Raw genomic sequence first — 23,600 nt, 5'->3', positions numbered from 1 at the left:
AGCAACATTTCTTCTCTGCATCACTTTGAAGAGCATATGTTAGCTGAAGATAGACTGCAAAGCCGCTGTTTATGTCAAAGCGTTGTCGGGATGATGCCATGTAGGACAATAATCATTTAACGGTCAAATAGGCAAGTAAATTAGGAAGAATAAAAAGGAAACATTTTTATGTTTCATGTAAATTTTCTCATTTTCTACTGCTTTCATCATTATTTTTTTTAAAGAGGAGGACAGCTATTGCTCAGTGTTTCGATCCTTCTTGGCCTTTATCTGAACCAAAACCCATGGTTGTGAAATCCCTGCACACACGAAGCCCGCCTTCATTAGATAGGAATGTGTTGGCATGAACAACAAACAGCAATACGTGCACAGTCTGTTTGTTGAAGAAGTTTCTTTTTTGTTTGTTTGTTTATTCTATAGTGAATTTGCTTCCATTTGGACTTTGACAACAGGTTATCAGTATGAACAACGGGAAGTCAATGAGCAAGCAACAAAGGACAAATAACCAGTGGAAACAGAAAAACATGAGAAACAGCAAAAGCAATAGAAAAATGGAAAAAAGAAAAAAAAATAGACAATAGAGTAAGGAATATGTAAATCTAGTCAGACAAAAAAAAAAAAAAAAGCATTAGCCTAAAAATGTTATATAACACACTCAAATGTTGAAATAAAGTGAGAAATACCTGTAGAAACACATAAACCATTATTTTTTATCTAACAATTTCACTTAGTTATAATGTATTCCCCTGTATTTTCTTAGTCTTTCACATATTTTTAGAATTAATTGTAGATTAACTCTTGCAATGCGATAACACGAGAACCTTCACAGTAAAAAAAAAAAAAAAAAGGCAGAATATGTCAATGTCAGCTTTATTTAGAGAGTACATTTTTAAAAGCCAGCAGCCAGCCAAAGTGCTTTACAGCAAGATATACACAAAGAAAGCACATACATACACACACATATATAGACTAAAATAACTAAGATAATCAGTATCAATAAAAGAATAAAATAAAAAAGAACTCTACTCATTTGAAGGCTAGGGTAAACAGGTGAGTCTTTAGACGAGTTTTAAAAATAAAAAGGCTATTTGCAGATTCTACATCCTGAGGTTATAAGTTCCATAAAGTGGGACCCACAAATGCAAAAGCTCGGTCCCCTCTAGATGTCATTAGGGATCTGGGAATGTCCAAGCCCATCTGGTCAGCTGATCTAGGGGCTCTAGAGGGTTGATGAATGTTGACTAGGTCTCATAAATACCGTGGTGCCAAGCCATTTAGGGACTTAAAAGCAAATAAAAGAATCTTAAAATCAACTCGGCAGCCAGTGAAGAGAAGACGGCACCGGCATCATGTCCTCACGTTTCTTTTTCCTGGTTAGGAGATGAGTCGCTGCATTTTGAACAAGCTGCAGACGACTCAGTTCAGACCGGCTGACACCAGCATACAGAGAATTACAATAGTCCAACCGCAATGTGATAGACATGGATAACTTATTCCAAATCAGTCTTCCTCAGGTATGGTTTTAACTTTGGCTAGTAGCCGAAGCTGAAAGAAGCTAGCCTTGACCACTGAGCTGATCTGCTTGTCTAGTTTAAGTGTCCCATCAATAATAACGCCCAGATTTCTGGCCTGTGGTCTTATATAGGATGCTAATGAGCTAAAGGAATTGGAAAGAACTTGGGCGAATTTGGGGCGACCAAACAGGACAACCTCTATCTTATATTCATTTAATCATAAAATACTACCATGTATCCATCTCAGTCAGATTTCTAAATAAAAATACACCCTATTACTCATGTATTTGCTTTTATTTTGGCTGTTTTCAACCCTTTTGACTCCATTAATGACTAGAGGGGAAGCTATTGAACTGAACTACGCTGTATGAATTGAGTCTTTCTATAAGACCTTCCCTTAAAATGTGGAGCTAATTGGGGCCTCCAGCACTGAAGGGACGATAAAAAACAAAGAATAGTTTTCTTTCTCACTATTGGAAAAAAACACAACAGCAGCTCTGTGAACTTAAAGACATCCTGGAGTTGAGAACTATGCAATGCCTGTTTTAAGTCATCCATAACTGATGGATTATGATGTCCAAAGATGTGAATATCCTTTTTGACACTCACTCATGCCGCTTGAAGCATCGTCTAATTAAATAGGTAAGCTTAAACTGTGACTGTGCAAAATCGTAACTTTCCCACCGATGTCCTGTTGCTCGTCATTGGACTGTAAAAGCTTTCTGTGTGTGTGCTGTACTGTCTGAAAGAGTTAGGCTTCGGTGTTGCTTTGTTTTAAACATGTCAGTGAGGATAAATTTATATACAGACAGATACTCTTGTGCCTCTATTTCAGTCCTGCTGCAATGCCCAAACTGTTTGTGCTTGTGTACTTGAAAGTTTGTGAAACTTGCAGAATTTTTCATTTTATATATCAGGGGCGGACCTACTGCTGGGCAATGGGGAGGACTGGCACCGCACTTCAGTCATGCCGCAATGGATGGATGGATCTTTGCCCCTCGAAAACTTGAACCTGAAACATGAGCTTGCCTCCCGTTCAGCAGCCACACGCATCACATGTAGGGATCCTCAATCCTTGTCCTTGAGGGCTGATGTCCTGCAGGTTTTAGAAGTTTCCCTACTACATCCCACATGATTCATACTCAGACTTATGTAGAGTTTGACTTCATACCTCGATGCGTGAGGTATGTTACAGTAAGGAAACATCTAAAACCTGCAAGTCACAACCCCTCAAGGACCAGAATTGGGCATCCCTGCTCTAGGGTTTCACAGACAAGTATGAGATTGTGTCTGCAACCTCACAGAGTAGAACAACTGGGTCACCCAACTGTTATCCAGTGAAATCAGTTTTCACAGGTGAGGTTTCAACACACAATGTTAAAGTTGAATGAAATGTGTTATACAAAGAACACCTGCTAAAGATGACAGATGGTTGCGGTTCAACACCTTCATTAATCGCCTCCCCATCGTGACCTGTTTGTGCGTGACATGTTGGTGCATATTTCCCTAGTTAGTTCTGATTGCAGTGAGCACGCAAGCGGTTTATTAAACATTTAGAAATGAAAACCATTTAGTCGTTTCAGAGGCAGAAGTTTCAGTGGCATCGCTGTGATCAATATCACAGTAATGAGGCGGATCAGTTGCATCTTTACTGTCAGACTGGGCAAATAAGCTACAATGGGAAAAAGTGGTCTAAATATAACTGCTTGGTTGACGTCTGCATGTGTGATTTCATGTTTCAGGCTTCTGATTTTATTGCGCAACAATGTTCAAATATTGATCGTTGCAAACGACTACAATGAAAAGAACATTTAAATTGGAGACTATTTTAGGTTTGGTACAATGTCAGAGAGGTTTCATCCTTTATTCCAGCTGGACCATCTGTGTGTTTATTTTAAGAATAAATTCCAGTGCAGTGACATTATATGGTACAAATTAATATAGCATTTTCACTAACAACCTACAGAAAGGGTATAAAGTTAGATATGTGAAACTTTACTAGTTTAAACAATTTATCACTAATTATGATCAAATTAAATGTGATCTAAATCCTATATTAGAACACAGAAACTATTTGATAACTGTGATAGCCAATTTATATTTTTTAGATATATATCAAGATGCAAAAAATTATAATCTGAGCAATGTAGTTGTCCTCAGTATTGAAGGCAGTGTACAAAGGCACAAGATTTATATGTTGCACTGTCTTAGCAACTTTGCCACTCCTTTTAAAATTTTCCAGATCTACCCCTGCTATATATGTGCATGAATAAGACCTAAAAACCTCATTTTAATGTGCCGTGACCCTAAAACTTAGACTGGGACAAGATATCACTGCATCTAAAGGTTTCCAGGAAATGTTAATTATTCCTGCATATCAACATAAAAACATGTCAGTGCTTTCCTTTAGCTTTGGGATGTTTGTGGGTTTACTTACACAAACTCATATCAACCCCTAAAGCAGAGAATTTCTCTGGATATATTCAGGACTTTGAATTTACTATTCTACACTTTAGTTTGAGGTTTCTGCAGCCATTTCTTAAAATTTAATAAAGAAACTTGCATTCTTGATTACTCAATCCAAAGACCGATATTCTGCCATTGTCTTTGGACTTCATTGTTATATTTGTTTGTTAATACATTGCTTTATTCAATAATGACCAAGCTATCCTGGTTCAGATTCTTCCCAGCCATATTGCCAGGTTTAGCAAGTAGGTATTATTAGGGTCCGAGCCATACGAAGTATGGCAAGGCCCTATTGTTATTTCTCTTATTATTTAACTTAAATAGATCTATTTTAGTCTCATCTGTCCATTAAAAAAAAAAAAAAAAAAAAAAAAACTGGAGCAGTCTTGTGGGTTGTCCATGTGATCTTTAGCAAACTGCACACAGGCAACATTAGTGGTTTTCTTGTTTCATTCCCTCCATGGTGGTTTGGTGTTTCATGATGGGAGACGAATAAACACTAATTTAGCCAAGGTGAGGAAAGCCTATAAATGACTTTTGGTCTATTTATGACCACAGACTGTATGACACTCTGCTGTTTCATGCTACACGCTGCACTATATTGGATTAAAGTTAGTTGGTCAGTCACCAATGAGAAGAATAGCATAACTTTGTTGTTTTTGAACATCAACAACTCTTTTTCGGAGGTCCTCAAATCTCCTGTTTCTGCTGTAATATATTTCCACCAACCCGTTATAAGAATCAAACTTTGGTAGATTCCAATTGTTTAAATTTTTTTTTTTTTTTTTTTTTTTTAAAAGGCACAACCCCATGTGACTGTCATCCATTTGACTAAAAATACCCAAACAATTTTATCTTTTTATTTACTGTTAGTTCTAGTGGTACACATAGTTTTATCACTTGCAGATTACATAATCCAGATGATTTACCCAAACAAACAGAATTTTCTCCTGTTAGCCAGCTCTGTTTTGATCCACTTTTAAGACTTAAATAAAAAGATATCCACTTTACAAACGGCATTTCTGCAAACAAACTAAAACCAGAAAGCAAAGTGAGAACCATCTCAGAAGCAACTTGCACCAAACAGTTCTGTCACATACAGACAGAAATAAACAGATGCCATTTTTAATATAGATATTGTCTAAAACCAGGCTTAGTCTGAATATGTATTTATTTAAAAAAAAAAAAAAAAAAAAAAAAGCTTTAAATATGAACATAAAAGCTGGTTGACGTAACTAATGCTTTATGCCTTCACATAATCATCATTACAAAATTCTTTATTCAAACAAGTGGAACAGCTGCTTACAAATCCCTATCATGCAACGCAAATGTTTGATGCACAAAAGAATTACTGCATTTCTCAGCATTACGTCTAAATCTAAAAGGATTTGTTTGCTTTCGTCATCTTATGCAAAGTACAGTCTTACTTTCCAGTTTTCTTAACCTTCACCTTCATACCTACAAACTTTCAAGCACCTTCAAAATCACCACATTCTTTTATTTTGGAAAGAATCATTTCCATATTAAAGACTCACAAAGACATGCATTATTTACTGAACATGCCTGTCTGCACTCTGATAGGATATCAAGCGGCGATCACTGTTGAACTGCAGCACAACACTTGTAATCAACAGCCAACACAGAAACAAGATACATAACATGGCACACAAAGTTTACCAGACAGTTTCTAAAAAGCTGCAGATGAACTGCATGTCATAAAAAAATAAAATATGAACATCAAATTTAAATAAAGTAGATGACCTTTGACCTGACCACATCAGGCCATTATGCACTCCTCCTCCCACTGTTGCTTTTATAACGGACAGCGTGTGACATGTGTGTTGTATGTTTAATGAAGGGTTCACAATGTGACAGTGTGTGTGTGTGTGTCTGAGAGACAGAGAAAGAGGAAGAAAGGGACAGGAGAGCACGTGCCAGGCAAGGCTGAGCTATTAGCAGGCCACTTGAGATGGGTTATGTAACAGCGTTGTGGCTGCTGCAGTACCTGCTAGGCCTGTAGTCGCTGTCATAATTTTACACACAAACACCCGCACATTGACACACATACACATGTACAGCACACCGGCAGGACAGAGACTCAGTGTAACATGAGCAGACTCCCTTGCTTGGCACCGCATCACTGTATCTTACCAAGCAGATGCAATCATTATGAGTCAGTAGCTGTGTGTTTGTGTGTCCATATGTGTGCCTGGATGTGTGTGTGTCTGAGTGAGTGAGTTTGAGGTCATCCAGTTTTTTTTAACTTTATTCCAGCATGGAGAAAGAAAGAGTTTTATATTGTATAGTAGCAGCAGTGCATCAGAAGGCAGTGGAGACAGAGGTTGACAGGTGAAGCCCCCAAACTCACACACCAACCTGAGGATCAAGCCAAAGCTCACTTTGGGCTGCGCTGTGGTGGGGAAATCTAAAGCAAGCTGCTGCAGAGATCAGCATCAAGAATGCGTACTACTTTCAAATGCAGCTGCTCCTTTACAGTAATGCCCTCACATAGACAATGACCTGCTACTGTTCATCTGCGCCAGTTAAGATTTAATGTTGCGCTGAGATTAAGCTGGAAGTTGCACATATGTTTCAAATAGCACCGCCGCAAATATTCAGATGCACATTTGTCTTCCCAAGCAATTCATCTGAAAGACGTGATGGTATATTATCAGACTATACTCTACACATCAAATTTGTAACATGGGATTTCTGAATGTCTCTGATTATTAAAACCTAAACCTGACAACACAACTGATAAGCTGAGAGTAAAGCTAAAATCAGGAAACTAAACTAAACAAGCTCAGAACTCTTAGCCTGCCAAGGACAGTGAGTTATTTTGACTCTCGCTTTGCATATGCTAAACCTTTCTACCAGGTTTTATGAAATTCAACTTGGAATTTTTCTGCATAACTTTGCAGATAAACAGAAGATTTGTTGAGCACTGAGAGGTTGATGGAAATATCCTTTATTTTCAAACATACAGAATGGCCAAAGCGGCCAAAGAAGAGAAAATAAGCCATGTTTTAACACAGGACCTGCACTAGAAGAGGCATGTTCCTTTAATATCTTGTATGAACATTTCTGTTTATATAAACAGAAGAAATGAGAGTGAATACGTTTGTTTTGTCTTGTTGCCTTTTCAGTCACGGCACAAAATCTGTAAAGTCTAATGGACAGCCTCTTATCATTATTAACTAGTGTTGTCCAAGTTAATGCATTATTAACATTTTCAGACAGATACAAATTCTTTGATCAATATGTGATTAAGTGCGAGTTAATTCAGTACAAATTAATCGCGATTAAAAAATTTGGTGTGATAACCCTAATAATAACTAATAAGTTAAAATGGTTGTTACAGGTATGTTTTAATGAGTTATTTATGCTTAGTTAGGAAAAAGAATCTCTCCAAATATCTTCTTTCAGACTGGAAGCAAGATAACAAGAAAAAACAGCAGAGAATCGATCAAAGTGTTTGGTGGATCATGTCAGAAAGTCTGCAGCATCACATAACCCATGCCACTTGCAAGGATGGAGCCAAAGGGCTGGTCTGGTGGAGGTATGGGCCACCCATCCAAACTGAATGATGATGATACGGATTATTACCAGATGCTAAGTTGGCCCAAAGTCATTGCCAGAGTAGTTAAGACTAGGAAGCTAACATGAGCTTGTAGTGCTCATGAACCAAACCAGCACGCTGAGGAGACATGGCTGACACAGCAAAATGCCAGCAGATTTAATCAGGAAAGGTCTGTTTTTCCATATCAATACCATCATATTCCTGGTCATAATGCTTCATCATAATGATGCATACATCATTATCTTGGTACTATTAGAAGCAATGACTGACAGATTTTTTCCCGAAGTGCTGACCAATCACTGATCAAAGACTTTAAATAGGCCCATGGCTATATCTTTTTTTCACCCTTGTCAAGTCATTATAAAATGCGTACAATCCAAAATAACCCATACTTGATAAAACAAACATACTATTGTGTATTTGCTTTTGTATTAAGCTTTACTTCTTACATCAACAGATTTATGAGCAGGTCATTATGACCTGGAATATGTATTTTGATGCTTTATCGCCATTTTCACGTGCCAACCTTTTTGCAGAGTGCACCGATAGAATCAGCAACGTGACAGGAAAACATATTGTTGTTGTTGACCTTTCAAAATGGACAAATGATATTTTCAGGGAGGTTTGTGTCTTGGAAGGAAGCACCAAGCCTCCTTGCACAAACAAGGTAAGAGAAGAAAAAAGCTGTGTTGCTATGCTGACGTCATATTTACACATGCACACAATTTCACCATAAAAAAAACAAACAAATGAAGTAACAGTGGCGAGGAACTGAATTCTATTTATTGCGCTCAGTGCAGCAAAACATCATCTAAATATAAAAGTTTCTTCTTGCGGTGGCCAAAGTTTGTCTCACCAAAAACGAGATGGGCAATAAAAAGTCTTTTTAGTATGATACACTGATGAATCAAGGAGTTTTAACTTTATCAAAGTCCTTGGACTGCTTATCAACACTTTGAATAGTCAAGTTTTATCAACAAGCTGTGGTCACATGACCTATTCGTGACAAGCACCAGATAATATTTACATTTCCTGTCACTCTGCAAACACATCTTATGACTCTAAGCAGCTCTCCTCTATTTCCTATTTCACTCACATGTCCAAAATAGTTTTGATAAATTTGCTTGTGTATATTTTTAGTTGGGGTTTTTACTTTCTAGTTTGGGTGTGGCTCAGTTTGGGGCATGTAAACTGTTCATATGCATTCATCAACATTCATTACCAGGACACCGCTAATAAATCATAAACAAAACTACTGACAAAGCAAAAAAGATTAGTGTCATATGTTAACAACATGAAAACATGCTTTCATTACGGGCTGATTGCTGACCTTAACAAAGACCAGAAAGTGAAATGCATCATTTTGATGGTTATTTTTTCAAGCTACAGGAGTTACACACACTCTGCTTTCATTTCACCTTGAACAATGCAAAACAGCATAACCCTACCTACCACCTGGACTATTAGAATTTGACTATTTCATTATTAAAGACTAATTTAGCTAAATAAACAGTAATATCATGAACAATTTATAATACTAATACATGTGCCTTAATGCATATAGCATTGGCTCTAATAATAAACACTATCTGTCAGTTTCCTACGTATGTTTCCTGCGTATGTTTCCTGCGTATGTTTCCTACGTATGTTTCCTACGTATGTTTCCTGTGTTTGCAGTATATTAGTGTTAAAATGCATTCCTGACTCATCATTACCTCATCACCCAGCAGTACACATGCCCCGCATCAGAAAACAGACCTGGTGGAAGAGCTGGTGATGCATATTAATCTAATGTCTGTCACCCGTTTGTTATGTAAACTGTTCATTATAATGCCACTATTCTTATGCCCATCACGGTCCAGCATTAATCACAAAACATGCCATTGTGCTGCCAGGCTTCATTTGAATCCATTAACCTAACAGACACACCTCCAGTTGCCCTTACATCCTTCAACTTCTTGTCTATGTCAGCGCAGCGACTCAGCACAGTGACGATAATAGCGCTGGACTGGATTTAATTACTATTTAACCACGGTGTGTCTTAGCAGGTTAGGAGCGCGCAGAGTGAATGCTACCTGAGTACAAAGGCCTGTCTCTCTTCAACGGTGAGGGGAAGGAGGATAAATTGGGATGCCTGGCACAAGCCTAAAGACTCAGTCTTGTGTTCCAACTTCTTTACTGCTGTAAAGGATCACGCCTCTTTAGCACACTGTGCAAATGTGCCAACTAAGGAAAGTGGTGCAACCTTAAGGCTTTAACGCGAAGACATCTATGCGCTCATTTTCTACATCTGGTGCAGCCTGGGAGCAAAACATGAATCAGGGCTTGAATATATAACCTATATGTTCCTGGAACCTTTGTAATTCAGATATAGTGCAGAGCATCATGTAGTTTTATGAAGGAGTTTTATGCTTGTGCAAAGCAATCATCAAAATGCATTGAAATAAATCAAAATAGAGAGACAGTTTTTGAAGTAAATGAAGTGCACTAACTTTGATCATCTGGGCTACATAGCTCTCAGGGCCGGTGTACTCCGTCGGATCCTTCACCCTCACCAGAACCAGGAAGTACAGGTAATGCCACATGTTGTGTTCAGACTTGATATGCTCTTCAAAGGACACAGTCTTGTTGTCGAATTTGTCCCTTTGCAACCCTGCAAGACATCAAATATCTCACAAGAATTCCTCCAAAACGCACCGTTTCCATTCACAGAGCAGATTCCACACAGTTGTACGCACCACAGATGAAGCAGGTGGTTTTGAGAATCTCTTCCTTCTTCTGTTTCTCGCTCCTCAAGTCGGCAAAGGTGTCAATGATCACACCGAAGATGAGATTGAGAACAATGATGATGACGATGAAGAAGAACAGAAGGTCGTAAACCACCCGGGCTGCAAAGAGAGACTCCTGGATGGTTGGGTCACAAGTAGGACGCGGAGAGTTGAGCATTAGTTAAACTTCAGTGAGCTTAGACAAAACTTTAAACGGTTTCAGTCAAAACAATGGAGATAAAGCACAGCTCCATTTTTTAAATTTATTATATTGAGGTGGTCTGACCTTTTTGGAGGGTCTTCTGAGAATATCTCCCACCCCTCCTCCGTTACGCAGTCCCTGGTTCAATACAGTGACGATACACATAAGCAAAGTGTCACACACCCGCTCAATTTTATCCTGTTCATCTGAAAGAAAAACAAACACACACACCGACACATGAGAGGCAAAAAATCTGAAGCCGGTGAGAAAGCACACGTTATAAATAAAAAACATAAACTGAGATTGGCCTAAGATTCTTTTTTTTTTCTTCTTTCCCATCACTTTGTTTTGCTTCGTCTGTATGAATCTAATTTTTCTATTATCTGATTAGATCTTCATATTATCAGTACGAATTTCAGCTGAGTTCAAATAAACTGAATTTACTGAAACTGACTAAGAAATGTCAAAATCAAGAAGATAAAAAATAAAAAGAAAAACATCCTGCTGACTGATGAGTGACTCATGATTTAAAAAAAAAAAAATCCCTCAAATGTCTGAATAAACCGAGAAAAAAAGGTGATGTTTCATCAACTGTGAAAAAATTCTACTTTGCTATTTATACGATATGTGAAATGCAAGAATACTGTAAACGAGAAAGCCATTGACAGCATGACTGCTGAGGAAGAAAAACAAGAAGAGGTGAAGGATGTGGATGTGATCACGTGCATGCCCCTACAGAGCAGGTGATCCATGGATCCAGGAGTGTGAGTCACCCCCTCTGCCTCATCAAGTTTCTTTGTGTACACGCCTCAGTGTGAGTGCAAGTCTGAATGTGCTTGTGTGAGTAACCTTTCAGGGAGTTGCTGCTGCCGGAAAGGTCACATAAACACCCACAACTCCGGTCAAACAAAAAAAATAAATAAATAAAAAATAGATAAGTTAAAAATAATCTCCTTAAACTCGTGAACTTGAGTAGTCCACGACTGGTGTGATATTTAATGGTAGGACTTACCAAGTGACATGGCAGGTGACAGAGGGCAGCTGTCTTTCGAACACGTCTCCGCAGCTCCACCATTACTCAATAAATCCCTTTTTCCTGCAAAAGAGAAACCAAAGGTGACTTATCTTTAATGGTTAAAGTTAAATGCAACGAGTTTTCAGAAGAAAGAATATGTTGAACTTGTGTTTTTTGCTTTAAAACTTCTTACAACTAATTCTGATCAGTGTGGGTAAAAATCTGTGTTTTTTTACATTAAAAGAAAGATATAGTCAGATGTTATGTAAACTGAAGCAGCAGCTGCTGGGTGGGCGGTGAAGTGTTACTGGGAGGGAAAAAAAAAAAAAAAAAAACCTGAACAAATCATTTGCACATGGGCAAAGCCCCATGTAGCGGAGGAGAGACACTGCTCAGGTCTGATCAGCTCAGGCAGACTATCTGAAGGAGGGCTATACACCTCCGCCACGCCAACAACACAAGATGTATTTTCTCTGACAGTCACAAAGGGACAGGTCAGAAAGATAACAGGAGGAAGACGTAAAAAAAAAAAAAAAAAAAAAAAAAAAAAAAAAAAAAAAGTTTGACAGAGGGTGTAAGGAGGAGCCTTAAGGTCGCAACCTCATGGTGGACAGGACGCTCCTCAGTTTTATGAAGCTCTGGCTGTACGTCAGCTCAGCCCTCAGCTAACATACAGACAGGCATGAGCCCAGCTGGTTACATAACCTAGCACTGCTCTGCTGCGTCTGCTGTGCTCTATTCAGCAAAACACAGGATGGCTCGGCCACCAGGTTATGCAACAGGTGCACATGTGCAAGCAGGATGTCTTCCTGATCGTCAGCACCAGAGCTCATTGACACACCCACGCTCTCCACAGCGCTATCAAAACATGTGTCTGGGGATGTATGCATAGTATACTGGAACTGTTTGACATCACTGTGTATATAAATTCATTCATACACAAACACTGATCAGACTGCTAAACTGAGAAATTGACAAATTTAAAAACTAATAATGGAGCTATGAATTAAAGCATTAGAACTACCATGTTAAAAAGAGGTGATAAAATAAACAAAGCAGCTGCAGATTTATGTGCTTCTTGTGAATAATGCGTTCTAAAAACAAAATTTGCACAACTAACAGGTAAAAATGCACACACTTTTATGTAAATAAATAAAAAATTTTAAAAAGCTGTTTTTTTCTTGGGCTTTTTTTCTCCAAATTCCTGCGTCATCATTGCTGCAGCACATCTCATCACCATCTGTTTCTAATGTTCCAATTTAGCTCCTTCTTTTTTTTTAAAAAAAAAAAAAGCACTCCACCCAAAACGGCCACGACTGCCCTGACTCATCAGCTTATTGGCCCAAAACATGGCAGCTACTCATTCTGTGTTTAGGCACGCAAGTCCAGACACTGATGATATGTTGCGTGATGATATCATCAAGTAGAGAAAGATTAGCCAGATATTCTGACCTGTTGCCGGGAGGGGGTCCACCTCCATGCGGAAGTCATCTTTGAGAAAGAGGAAGCCGATGATGGAGAAAAAGTAGACAAGAAAGATGGCAAGAAGAGCTGTCAAGATGATGGAACGGCCATTCCTCGTCACACTCTTGATCACGTTCAGCAGCGTCTCCTCTCGGAACACGAGGTCAATCAGCTGTGAAGGGAGATCAACATCAGTGGGTAGAAGGTGATTGTGGAGAAAAACCTCTTTGAGAGCTGCTTTGACAATTAATTAGTCTTCATGAAAAAAGGTTTCATTACCAAAATGCTGTAGAAGAACTCATGAACAAAAAGTCCCAAGACGCAAATGATGGCGTAACCCAGATGGCATATGAAGAGCGTGTCCATCAGGACTGCTTTGTAGCCTCGAGTAAAAGTTCCCTGGTTGCCCACAAAACTTACAAGAAAGATTAACTTGTTGAATAGCTGAAAATGAAGGAAAAAAAAAAAAAAAAAAAAGGAATTAAGGTTTAGTTGAGTTTAGTTTAGTTTATTTAGGATCCCCATTCTTCCTGGGGTCCGGCACAACATCAAAAAACAAAAACTTGTAAAAGTTACACATCAGCACTTCTGTTCAATCATGGAATACAAGCTATTTGCATACTCAAATCTTTTTTTTTTTTTTTTTTTTGTAGTTTCATTCTTATGTACATCCATTTTTACATACTAAATGCATGTATGCCGTGTCCATTCATGCTATATCCAGTACTTTAACCATAATACATTGTATTCTATCATAAATATATATCATGCACAAGATATGCTTACTCGTAATTGAAATCAACCTATATATTTGATTATCTATTATATAAATCTTCTAGTACACTTCTATCCACATTATCAATTAGTTTTCTCCATTACACATACATATGTATTTATTATACTTTTATCACCAAAATCTTATAGTTATGATTTATATAGATACCTGCACTTTTGACAAATAGTCTTTTAATAATATTTTAAAGTTGAAGGTCACAGGTTTTACTGAGGAGGCAACATAGATGGACAAAAGCCCAGCCATCCCCCCAAAACACCTACTTACATTGACAGCCCCAAGCAACAAAAGAGCCGGTTTAAGGCCCATAGTGTAGATGGCACGCAGAATGAGTGAGACCAGAAACAACTGGATGCCTCGTGGTTTGGACAGTATAGGCAGCAAGCCGATGGAGACAGCCAACGCCACCCACAATGAGATGTTCCAGAATGGAGACAAGGTGCCTAGGTAGAATAACAAACTGAGAGGTGAGCTGACACTCGGAAAATGTAACAACTCCAATGAATTATTCACCTGAGCTAAGAGCTTAACTTCGCACACGCCGTCAGAGGTAACACTTAAAGATGTCAAACAACGCTCGGCGGGGACGTTAGCGCTCGAAACGTCCGTTTCTACTCCACCTTGCTGAGTGAAGCCAATCTGTGACGCTGGAGCTTTTGCAGGAAACTGCAGCGCATTAAAATTTCATTGAGATAAGTAGTTTTCAGGGAACTACTACTACATGTAAATATTCTGAACCGTACGAGTGCCACGTACAGGATATGTTCAGATTTCAGGATTCTGAAACAAGAGAAATCCCAACATACCAACATGATAATGTTTCGTAGCACATTAAATGATATTTTGTAACTAACAGAGCAGTTATTTCACTAGAAATGCATTGTATTTGCAGGTATTTTCACTTGTATCATGTGAAGCTGCATGCAGTTGGTTTAACAGGATGTAACAAGATGTCCACAATCTCTTCATACCAATAAAGACGATTAAAGTTAAAGTTCTCTCAAATCAAATGTTAAGAGTCTCTTTTTATGTGGAACTGAGATCTAATTTCTACACTTTTATAAAGCCCCAAAGTCAGTCACAAATGTTACAAAATATAAATAAACACTAACTTTCAGCTTAAAATATGCATGCATATATATTGCACTTTAGAATTTTAAGCAAAACAAAAAGACTTTTCCAACTTTTTGTCTGCTTTTGCAAGAATCCTTCAAGTAACAGTCCTCAGATTATTCACAGCATGTCTTAATGGACATTTTTCTCGTGTCATGGCTGAAATATTTCAGTAAAATTGTGCATCATTACTTACATCCACATCATCATGAGCAAAAGTCTAATTAGGCAGAAAGAATGAGGACTATAGGTGTGTCAGGTCTTAGGAGAATTACAGTCCCTGCAACACATCTCCGCCATAACCAAGCAAACGCCAACTGATTATCAATAAAAAATGAACATCACAATAAAAAAAGTCAAAGATTTTTTACTATTGAACTCGATGATCACCTGAAATTAAAATTCCCTTTTAGACCACAATTATTTCATTAAGTTGGCAGTAAATTTAAAATTATTCAAACAAAAGGAGGGGAAGTAGTTTAGCCAGCAGCAATAATAATCAGCCTCCTGTAAACACATAGAGAAGAATATAAATAACTCTGATTAGTTTTAAAATCTTTCTTTAATCTTCAAGTAACAAAAACAAGTTGAAGTCTTTAAGGAGTTAAAGAGCAGCCCAGGGTAGGTGTGAATGATGACTGATGCTGTACAACAAGACATTTTTTGTTAATTAATTCTATTTATTGGCTGCTAAGCTGGGTTGCAGGAAGAGTCAGCACTTCTGGAGCAAGTAAAACCTACCCAGTAAATATCATAATTCATATGAATGTCACTATTACAATTGCACATATCTTCTTATAAACAATAGTAATTAATGTATTTGCATTCAAACTAAAGAAATGGGTAATGTTAGTGTGAAATAAAGCAGTTTCATTCTTTATCTGGCCTTTTTTGATGATTTGATCAGACTTTAATTCAGCACCAGGAGCTGTTCTCCCAATGATCTGTCCCACAGTTCAATGCAGAGCGAGACCCGTTTATCATCGGTTGAACTCACATCATTGCAGGAGGGAAAACTTAAGCTTACTGAGAAAAATTGCATTTTACCTGAAAAACAAGACACTATAACACCTCAAATGAATTTATTGAAGTATTTGTCACACTGACAATGTCTGACACCATGTCAAGTTCAACAGATGATAAGTAGCAACGCTTACCCTCATCTCCATCATCACCAAAAGGGTAGAATACAGCTACTGCAAGGTTGAGCAGACACGCCAGATAGAAGGAGATGCTCCCCCAGAGAGAGATGTGGCGCGAGAACCAGAACAGAGCCTTATTTTCTGTGCAAAAAAAGGAAATTAAAAAGCAAGTCTCTTAGTTTACCATTGAATTAACATAACCAGATGCTATAAATAGTATTAAAGATTCACCATCACACACTCTTCTCCCGCTACATTAACGCCATAGTATTCAGAATGTAAAACTTACTGCGAATCTTCTTCTGCCAGCTCATCTCACTGTAGAGGTTCTCAAACTGCTGGAAGAAATCGTTCACCTTGCTGCCTTGGTCATCTCTCTCAGTGGTGGTGAACACGCGCACCTTGGACTCCTCGGTGAGGTACTCGCAGATGTTTGGAACTGGAAACACAATCTGTTCCATGGTGCGATCATGACGCACAATCTGAGGAGAGGGAATTCATTTGTTCCAAATGCTTTTGAGCAGCTGGGATAAATGGACGTAAGAGAAAGGATGTTTACCTCTATTTGTGCAGTGTGCTTGGCATAGTAATGAAGGGCGGCATCCTTCTCGCTGTCCAGACCAGACCCCAACCCCGGCCTTAGGCTCTGCTGTAAGATCTTGTTGTGTCTGGCCAACTAAAAACCAAAATCACAACAGTTTTTTTTTAGCTTGATGCCACAATTATTCATTCATTCATACATTTTCTACACTGTTTAGTCCTTTTCAGGGTTGCAGAGAAGCTGGACCCTATCTCGGCAACCTCTCCAAGGGCGTACCCTGCCTCTTGCCCAGTCTGTCACACAAACAACCATTCATGCTCACTCACACTCCTGGGGAGAATTTAGTTTCAATTGAATCTAACATGCTTGTCTTTTGACGGTGGGAGGAGGCCAAAGTACCCAAAGAAACCCACAAATCAGTTCAGAAGTTCGCAGAACGGCGCTAACCATCAAAACACCGTGGGAACATATGTTTATTCATCGCCCTCTTAAATGATGGCCTAAGTCACAAAAGGCTGATTTCTTGAGGATATCTGGCTCAGTTTTCGCATTTTTAGAAAAATTTGAAAAAAAAAGACATAGGCCATTATTTTAGGAAGGTGACTCATCGTCGATTAGTAATGATAAGATTAATATTTTAAAAAAGACTTGATCTAAGACTGAATCTATTCAATGTTCTGTTTCACCGTTTTAGCTTTATTGGCAGCATCTAAATAAAAATGAATTAGTTTCCATTTCCAAAGAAAACATAACATTTCTCAGTTTTATTGTTTAAAATTTGTCATTCTTTTATAACCAGCCACAGTGGCCATCGTAGACTTTTTTTTAACTCAATGTGAAAAAGGGTAAATAAAAGATTTCTGTATTTCCTAGAAATGAACAAAGGTCACTGTACATTGTGGTTTCAAAATGATTAAGAGTCTTTTTTTTTTTTTTTTTTTTTTACAGGGCTAAAAGCTTTTGCAATGGTAGCTATTATATTTTATTATAATCCAACCTCTGAGACAAGGCTCTAATGTCCACTATTATTAGTGTACAAACATGAAACAGGAAGAAACCATAAATAATCTGTGACAAAAGAAATTTTAACGATTATTTTCTTGGAGAGACTTACTTTCATAAACCTTTTTCAAATTTATATTAAATGTACATTTTAAATAAATGTTAGTAATGGCTGCCAGTAAAAACTGTTCTCCCTGTTTCATTATAATTATTATTATTATTTCATTTTAAAATTTGGATAATGTCAGATCAGTATCTTTGAAAAGATACTAGAAAAGCTTTTTATTTTCTATGGCTGAAAGAAAAGCTGAGACAAAGAAAAAAAAAAAGACTTCCTTTTCATGATGAAACTAGTCTGCTGGGGGATCAAAAATACCCCGTCTGACACTTTGCTGTAAAGAGGCAGAAGTGAAAACACGCTAGACTTAGCCTGCCCTTTCCAACTTACATAAAGTTGTGTCACATCACAAAAACTAATTTTAGAAAACTGTCAGAGCGGCTCATTCACAGAGGAGCAGTCTTCCATCATTTAATACTCCTGCAGTGGATGCCCAGAGGTCAGCGGAGGGTCAGACAGAGGAAACCCACTAATGTCTGACTCACAGACAAATACAAGCTCTGGCTTTCTTTTTTTTTTTTCTTTTTTTTTTTTTTACTACCTGGTGAGCCAAGATGTAAATGTTGTGTCCAACATCTCTGGGTTTGATTGGGTAACCACTGCTATCTTCATCGTCTTCACTGAGCAGACCCTGGGTGTAAGCTTCCTTCATGACATCAACCTGTAGTAGATAAGTTGTGTCATGTCAGACATGATGTGGAACCAACAGTCTCTACAGTTTAATCTGTGTTAATGTACAGAAACACACAGACCAGTTCAGTGGGTCTCATCTTGTAGAGAATCTTCTCTGCATTCTCGCTGTCATGGCGGCTCTCCATGATAGCCAAGAGGAGCTTGGAAGCATTGTTCTGCAAAGAAAAACAGCTCCATCTACATTTTGATCAATAACCTACAGAGCTCAACCGAAACATGCTGTAATTAGGTTCATGCGGTAGAAGCCAAAAAGCTCTTCAGACAAGCGGGTGAATAGATGTCTCCATTATTAAACATAATTTAAAGGTAAGAAAATGGATAAAACTGAATCTACTTTCCTTATGTTGAATTTAAAGTGCTGAAAATGATGAACAGTGCACAGCTAACTGTAAATACTGCAACAATGACGGCTGAGTCATAGCAAGAGACCTCTCAGGGATCGCAGAGACACCTGCTGCTCACCTTGAGCTGCAGTACCAGGTCCAGTCGATGCTTCTCCAGGGGGTTGATAGGGTTGACAATCAGGGCAATAATAATGTCAATGCCATTGGACTCATGCTTGGCTATACATGTCTTAAAGACCAAGAAGAAAACACAGCAGTTCGCGTTGAGCACAAGATACAAGACATGGATGCACAGTGCAGGGAAAAACTCTGAAAGACTGTATTAAACTAAGATTATTAATGCAAAAGTGATTTGTATAATTAAAATTAGAACAAAATACGCCTGAACTAAAATTTGTATCCTTTTTTTAAAAAAGAAATTTGTAAGTTATAAAAAAAATCCATTGAACTGATAAAAATATCTAATTTAATGGTCAATAAAGGCAACAAAAGCCTAAAAAAACATGTAAAAAAAATACCTGAAAAAACATTTTTAAATTTTTCAAATTAAAACCCAAAACTAAAATATTTGGCTCAGTGAAATACTGTACATGAGATTTAATCTTTTTTGCTATGTAGAGCAGTCATTATCTGATTTCTATGACCCCCCCCCCCCAACGACAGCACCTCATTAAAAAAGGAGCGCATTGGCTTAAAAGAAAGTTATATGAATTAATGCTGCATTCAAGATCAAGTACAAGATCAATCTCTACCAAAAAAATAAAATAAAATAAATTACAAACAACTTCTCTAAGAATGATCTCATAAATTGTACTGATGAGATTAGGACAAATGTCCTTTTGTGTGAGAAATAAACTTTTTAATCCACCTGGGAAACAATGCACAGGCAACTACGGTGGCACATTAATTTCTATGGCATGTGAGATGTGAACACGTTGGAAGTCATTAGCTGATGCTTAACGATACATTCAGATTTTGTAGCAACTGTGCTGCTAGATGGCGTCTCATCCATGCAAGGCCTTGCTTATTTCAGCAAGGTAACATCAAGTTATTCCGTTTATAATACTATACCAGATCTGGTAAAAAAAAAAGACCAAAATAATGTCTTCTGATATGCAGTATAATGTTGTTTTAACTCAACTAAACCATCACTCCCCTACCTGGTTTTCATGGCAGGGTCCCTGGCAGTACTCCGTGATAGTCTCCAGTGTTTGCCGCACCAGATCCACATTACTCTCATTTATATAAAGACCTAACAGCCCAAGGCCTCCAGTGGTGCTTCCACAAATGCAGTCTAGGAACTGGAGAGTCTCACACACCAGATTGTAGTTAGTCTTGTTGTTCTGGTTGCGTAGAAAGTTCTGGAGTCAGGGCAAAAGAAAAACATAAAGAAAAGTCAGTCAGAAGCCAATCACGGCAACATTACATGCTTTAAAAAGGTTACTGAAGCGTTCCAGTACCTGCAGGCCTAAATTGTGATTTTCACATAGCAGCTGTAGGTACCGCAGGACTGGTTTCATGATGGTGATGGCTGGGCTCATTTGAGTTTCCTCCAGAACCTCCTCAGCCCCAATTATCTCACTGGTCTGGCCGAGACCTTCGAGGTCAGGGTCCAGCTCCTTTCTGAAGGCACAGAAGGCTTTGGAGGTGACCGAAGAAGCCTCCTTTAGCTGCCCTCGCATGTCCTCCCTCATGTGAAGCTCTGAGTCTTTTCCTAGAAACCAGCATACAGAGGATTACTCAACATTTAATTATTGACCAAACTAATTACATTTAGGAACACATGGGTCTTCAGATTAACTTCACGTAACATAAGCTAAACTATATGGTTGTGAAGGCATTGATCAGTGGCAACGTATTAGAAATGAATGAATGACAAACTCCTTTGATGAGCAGGCCACCACTGAGAGTGGTTGTGTAGCACGAAACCACCCAATCTTGATACAATGGCCTTTTGATAAGCTTGTGATGCGGGCCGTCACATGGCCTCTGACATGTGACTGCAGGAACCGGGAACAACAGTCTGTCAGCACAGCAGCAAAGATCACTCTGGATTTTAAAGTTGAGCCGAACTTCAGGTCCTCATATTGATTTTGTGGATTTGCACTTCAGCTGTTTCTATGGCAGTTCCCGGTTGGGCTCAGGGCATGATCCAAATGACTCAATATGTTGCTTCTCTTAGCACATCTGATGTTTTTACCCACTTAATTCAATTAAATTAACTTTACTTATTTCTTCTGGAAAGCATTTGTGATATTGAGATATTTGCAGATAGTTAGTTTATAATGAAATAAAAGTAGAGGAGGCCCTGAATGCATCATTACTTGTCTTTACCTTTCTTAAACCTGTTGCCAATCACTTCCCCATCATCATCCCTTTTTCTGCAGCCGAGTTCAAACATGTTGACAGACACAGTGGCTCGAATCTCTTGTTGGGCCAAATGCATGCGGTCATAGAAAACCTTGAAGAACTTCTCAGACTTCTTCTGTTTGTGAAGTTGGCTGTAGAATGAATTCTGATGGGACAGCACAGTGGATGATGAGAAAAAACTTCAAAAGCAAGGGAGAGAAAATAAAAATTAAAACTTAATACAATGATCTGTGGAGCCCACCTGTATCTGTGTGTTTCCACCTTGCAGTAGAGCAATGCCCAGCAGGATGCTCTCTTCAAACATCCGGTCATTCTTGGTGTTGACGATGAGGTCGATTACCAGCTCTGATGCCCCGACATTGTCCAGGACACACTGGATCTCCATCATGCTGCTGCCTGACTTGTCAGAGTCCAGCACTGCAGAACCTTAATGACAGATAAAATACAATTTAAACAACTTTAGCAAAAAACGATTCAAGCAAGTTCAGCTATTGTCTAGAAAAATGGAAAAAAAGGAGCACCAAGCAAAGGTTTGGGCACCCTAAGAGATTTGACATCTTTTGGCTTTTATTTGCTGAATTAGTGTAGGGTGTGGCTATGAGACATGCACAGGGCACCCATTATAATTTAGAAAACTCCAGAGTTGCTGAGAAGGAAAAAAACAGAGAAAAACCTTCCCTGGGTGTTCCTCTGGCTTTTCCTTCATATTTTAGATGCATTCAGGGGGCAACATGTTTGGCTTTTAAAATTAAATGAGAATGTTTTGGCATTTGTCAGAAAAAGATTTACTATTCGAGGAGAACAAAACCCCAAATGGTTAGGCACAGAGGTGCGTCCATCATGATATGGGCTCAGAATTGGACAACAGGCAACAGAAAGAGAGGATTTAGGTAAACATCAAATTATACTAGCAAACGTCACACTGTGAAGGTGAATTTATACATTCTACATCAGGATACAGTTCCTATTATGGACTACCAGAATGAGGCATACTGGGGGTTTTATTCAGGGCTGAACGTGTAAGGTGCTCTTTGCCTCTGGGTCTTTTTATATTGTTTAAAAAATAATACAAATAAATCTTATATAAAATAGCAAAGACACATATCTACTTTAATTTAACATCCTTTTGTAAAGCTGCATTATTTTACTTTGCTTCGCTATTTAATGTGAAGATATTTTGAAGAGGGATGTCCAAATATTTGCATGGTACTGCATGCGCATTTAGGATTAAAAATCTGCCAAGCAACGCATCTACTTGGAAGCAGACTGCTGTCATGTTAACTACTTTTGCTTCCCCTGCAGTGAGCAGTTATTGCCGTGTCTACTGAGTTTATTGAGGTTCTCAGTACCTCCAGATGACGGCTTGACAAAGCTGCCAGATGAGCTGTTTCCACTCCCAAGCTCTGACTTGGAAAGAGGCTTTTGATTTCCAAAGTAGCGTGTGAGAAGAATCTTTCTTAACTCATTTCCCTGTGGAGACAGAAAACATAATATTAAATCCATACACAGTCTGACAGAGCTTCAGCTTTTAAGCAGGATATTCACACACATATTGAGAGAGTAGTGTTTTTATGAGCCACGAGGGTAAAGATGATATCAAAAATGAAGGTTAACACAACAAAGACAGGAGCTGAGGTGAGTTGTATTCCCTTGCATGGAATCCAGCCAATCATTGCCGAGTGTGTTTCATCTCATTTCATCTAATAGGAACCATCACCATCTTTCTGTGATACATTTCTGTCTTGATGGAAATCATGGCTTAAAGGATGACAAACACTCTTATCAAAGAAAAATTGGAGCTTCAAAAAGCGTGATACAAACAGTACTGTCCAATATCTTGGTCTTAACTGATCATTTGATGTTTAGAGAAGTTATATAAACTATAAAAGGCTGCTTTAAAGAACAGCCCTGAAATTCCCTCTGTTGAAATTTTCCTTTCTTTCATTGAATTCGAAACCTTGAAAGGTAGTGACTTCTTTACAGGCCCGATGTAGGAGGCTACACAGATGGACGGCTGCCATGTATGCAGGACAGTTCACAAACAATATAAGCAACAAATTTATCCCAGGAAGACATTTAGCTACTTATCTGTCATAAACATCTTTCTGCGTCTCCTGTGACATTTGGCATGATGATGATGATGATGATGATGATGATGATGAGCAGAACCGAGTTGGAAAAGATTCATGGAGATAATCTCACCTCTGTGGTTGTGTAATCAGAGAGCGAGTGATTGGCAGGTGATGACTTGCATTGTGTTTGTCACCATCTATCATTATTGTACAAGGATGCGAAGACAGTGTGAACCCTTAAAGCTGGTCAGCATCCGTTCCTATGGTAACGTAACTCAAATAGGCTTTTTTTTTTTTTTTTTTTTTTTTTTTAAATGGCATCTCTAGACTGTTATTGATCAACACACTGGATGGACAGATGAGGAAAAAGATAAACTGACTGATGGAGGACTCAAACTAAATG

At 38.4% G+C, this 23,600-nt stretch overlaps 1 protein-coding gene across 1 annotated transcript in view; it reads right to left on the bottom strand.

Moving 5' to 3' along the window:
* itpr2 (inositol 1,4,5-trisphosphate receptor, type 2) overlaps positions 1-23,600 on the bottom strand; it is a 68,765-nt gene that overhangs the window by 5,559 nt on the left and 39,606 nt on the right. The window contains exons 38-54 of the mRNA XM_079253846.1: positions 22,451-22,595; positions 21,367-21,542; positions 21,090-21,270; positions 20,216-20,469; positions 19,916-20,116; positions 18,874-18,984; positions 18,471-18,566; positions 18,260-18,379; positions 16,617-16,733; positions 16,347-16,539; positions 16,073-16,198; positions 14,070-14,245; positions 13,289-13,453; positions 12,937-13,181; positions 10,615-10,783; positions 10,299-10,464; positions 10,053-10,213 (exon numbers count right to left, since the gene is read on the bottom strand). Coding sequence (XP_079109972.1) covers positions 10,053-10,213; positions 10,299-10,464; positions 10,615-10,783; positions 12,937-13,181; positions 13,289-13,453; positions 14,070-14,245; positions 16,073-16,198; positions 16,347-16,539; positions 16,617-16,733; positions 18,260-18,379; positions 18,471-18,566; positions 18,874-18,984; positions 19,916-20,116; positions 20,216-20,469; positions 21,090-21,270; positions 21,367-21,542; positions 22,451-22,595 — 2,802 coding nt within the window. The remainder of the gene's footprint in view (positions 1-10,052; positions 10,214-10,298; positions 10,465-10,614; positions 10,784-12,936; positions 13,182-13,288; positions 13,454-14,069; positions 14,246-16,072; positions 16,199-16,346; positions 16,540-16,616; positions 16,734-18,259; positions 18,380-18,470; positions 18,567-18,873; positions 18,985-19,915; positions 20,117-20,215; positions 20,470-21,089; positions 21,271-21,366; positions 21,543-22,450; positions 22,596-23,600) is intronic.

This window comes from Telmatherina bonti (assembly GCF_933228915.1).
Source record: "Telmatherina bonti genome assembly, chromosome: 2".
In the NCBI taxonomy this organism is placed as follows: Eukaryota; Metazoa; Chordata; class Actinopteri; order Atheriniformes; family Telmatherinidae; genus Telmatherina; species Telmatherina bonti.
This window is presented reverse-complemented; position numbering and strand designations above follow the sequence as displayed.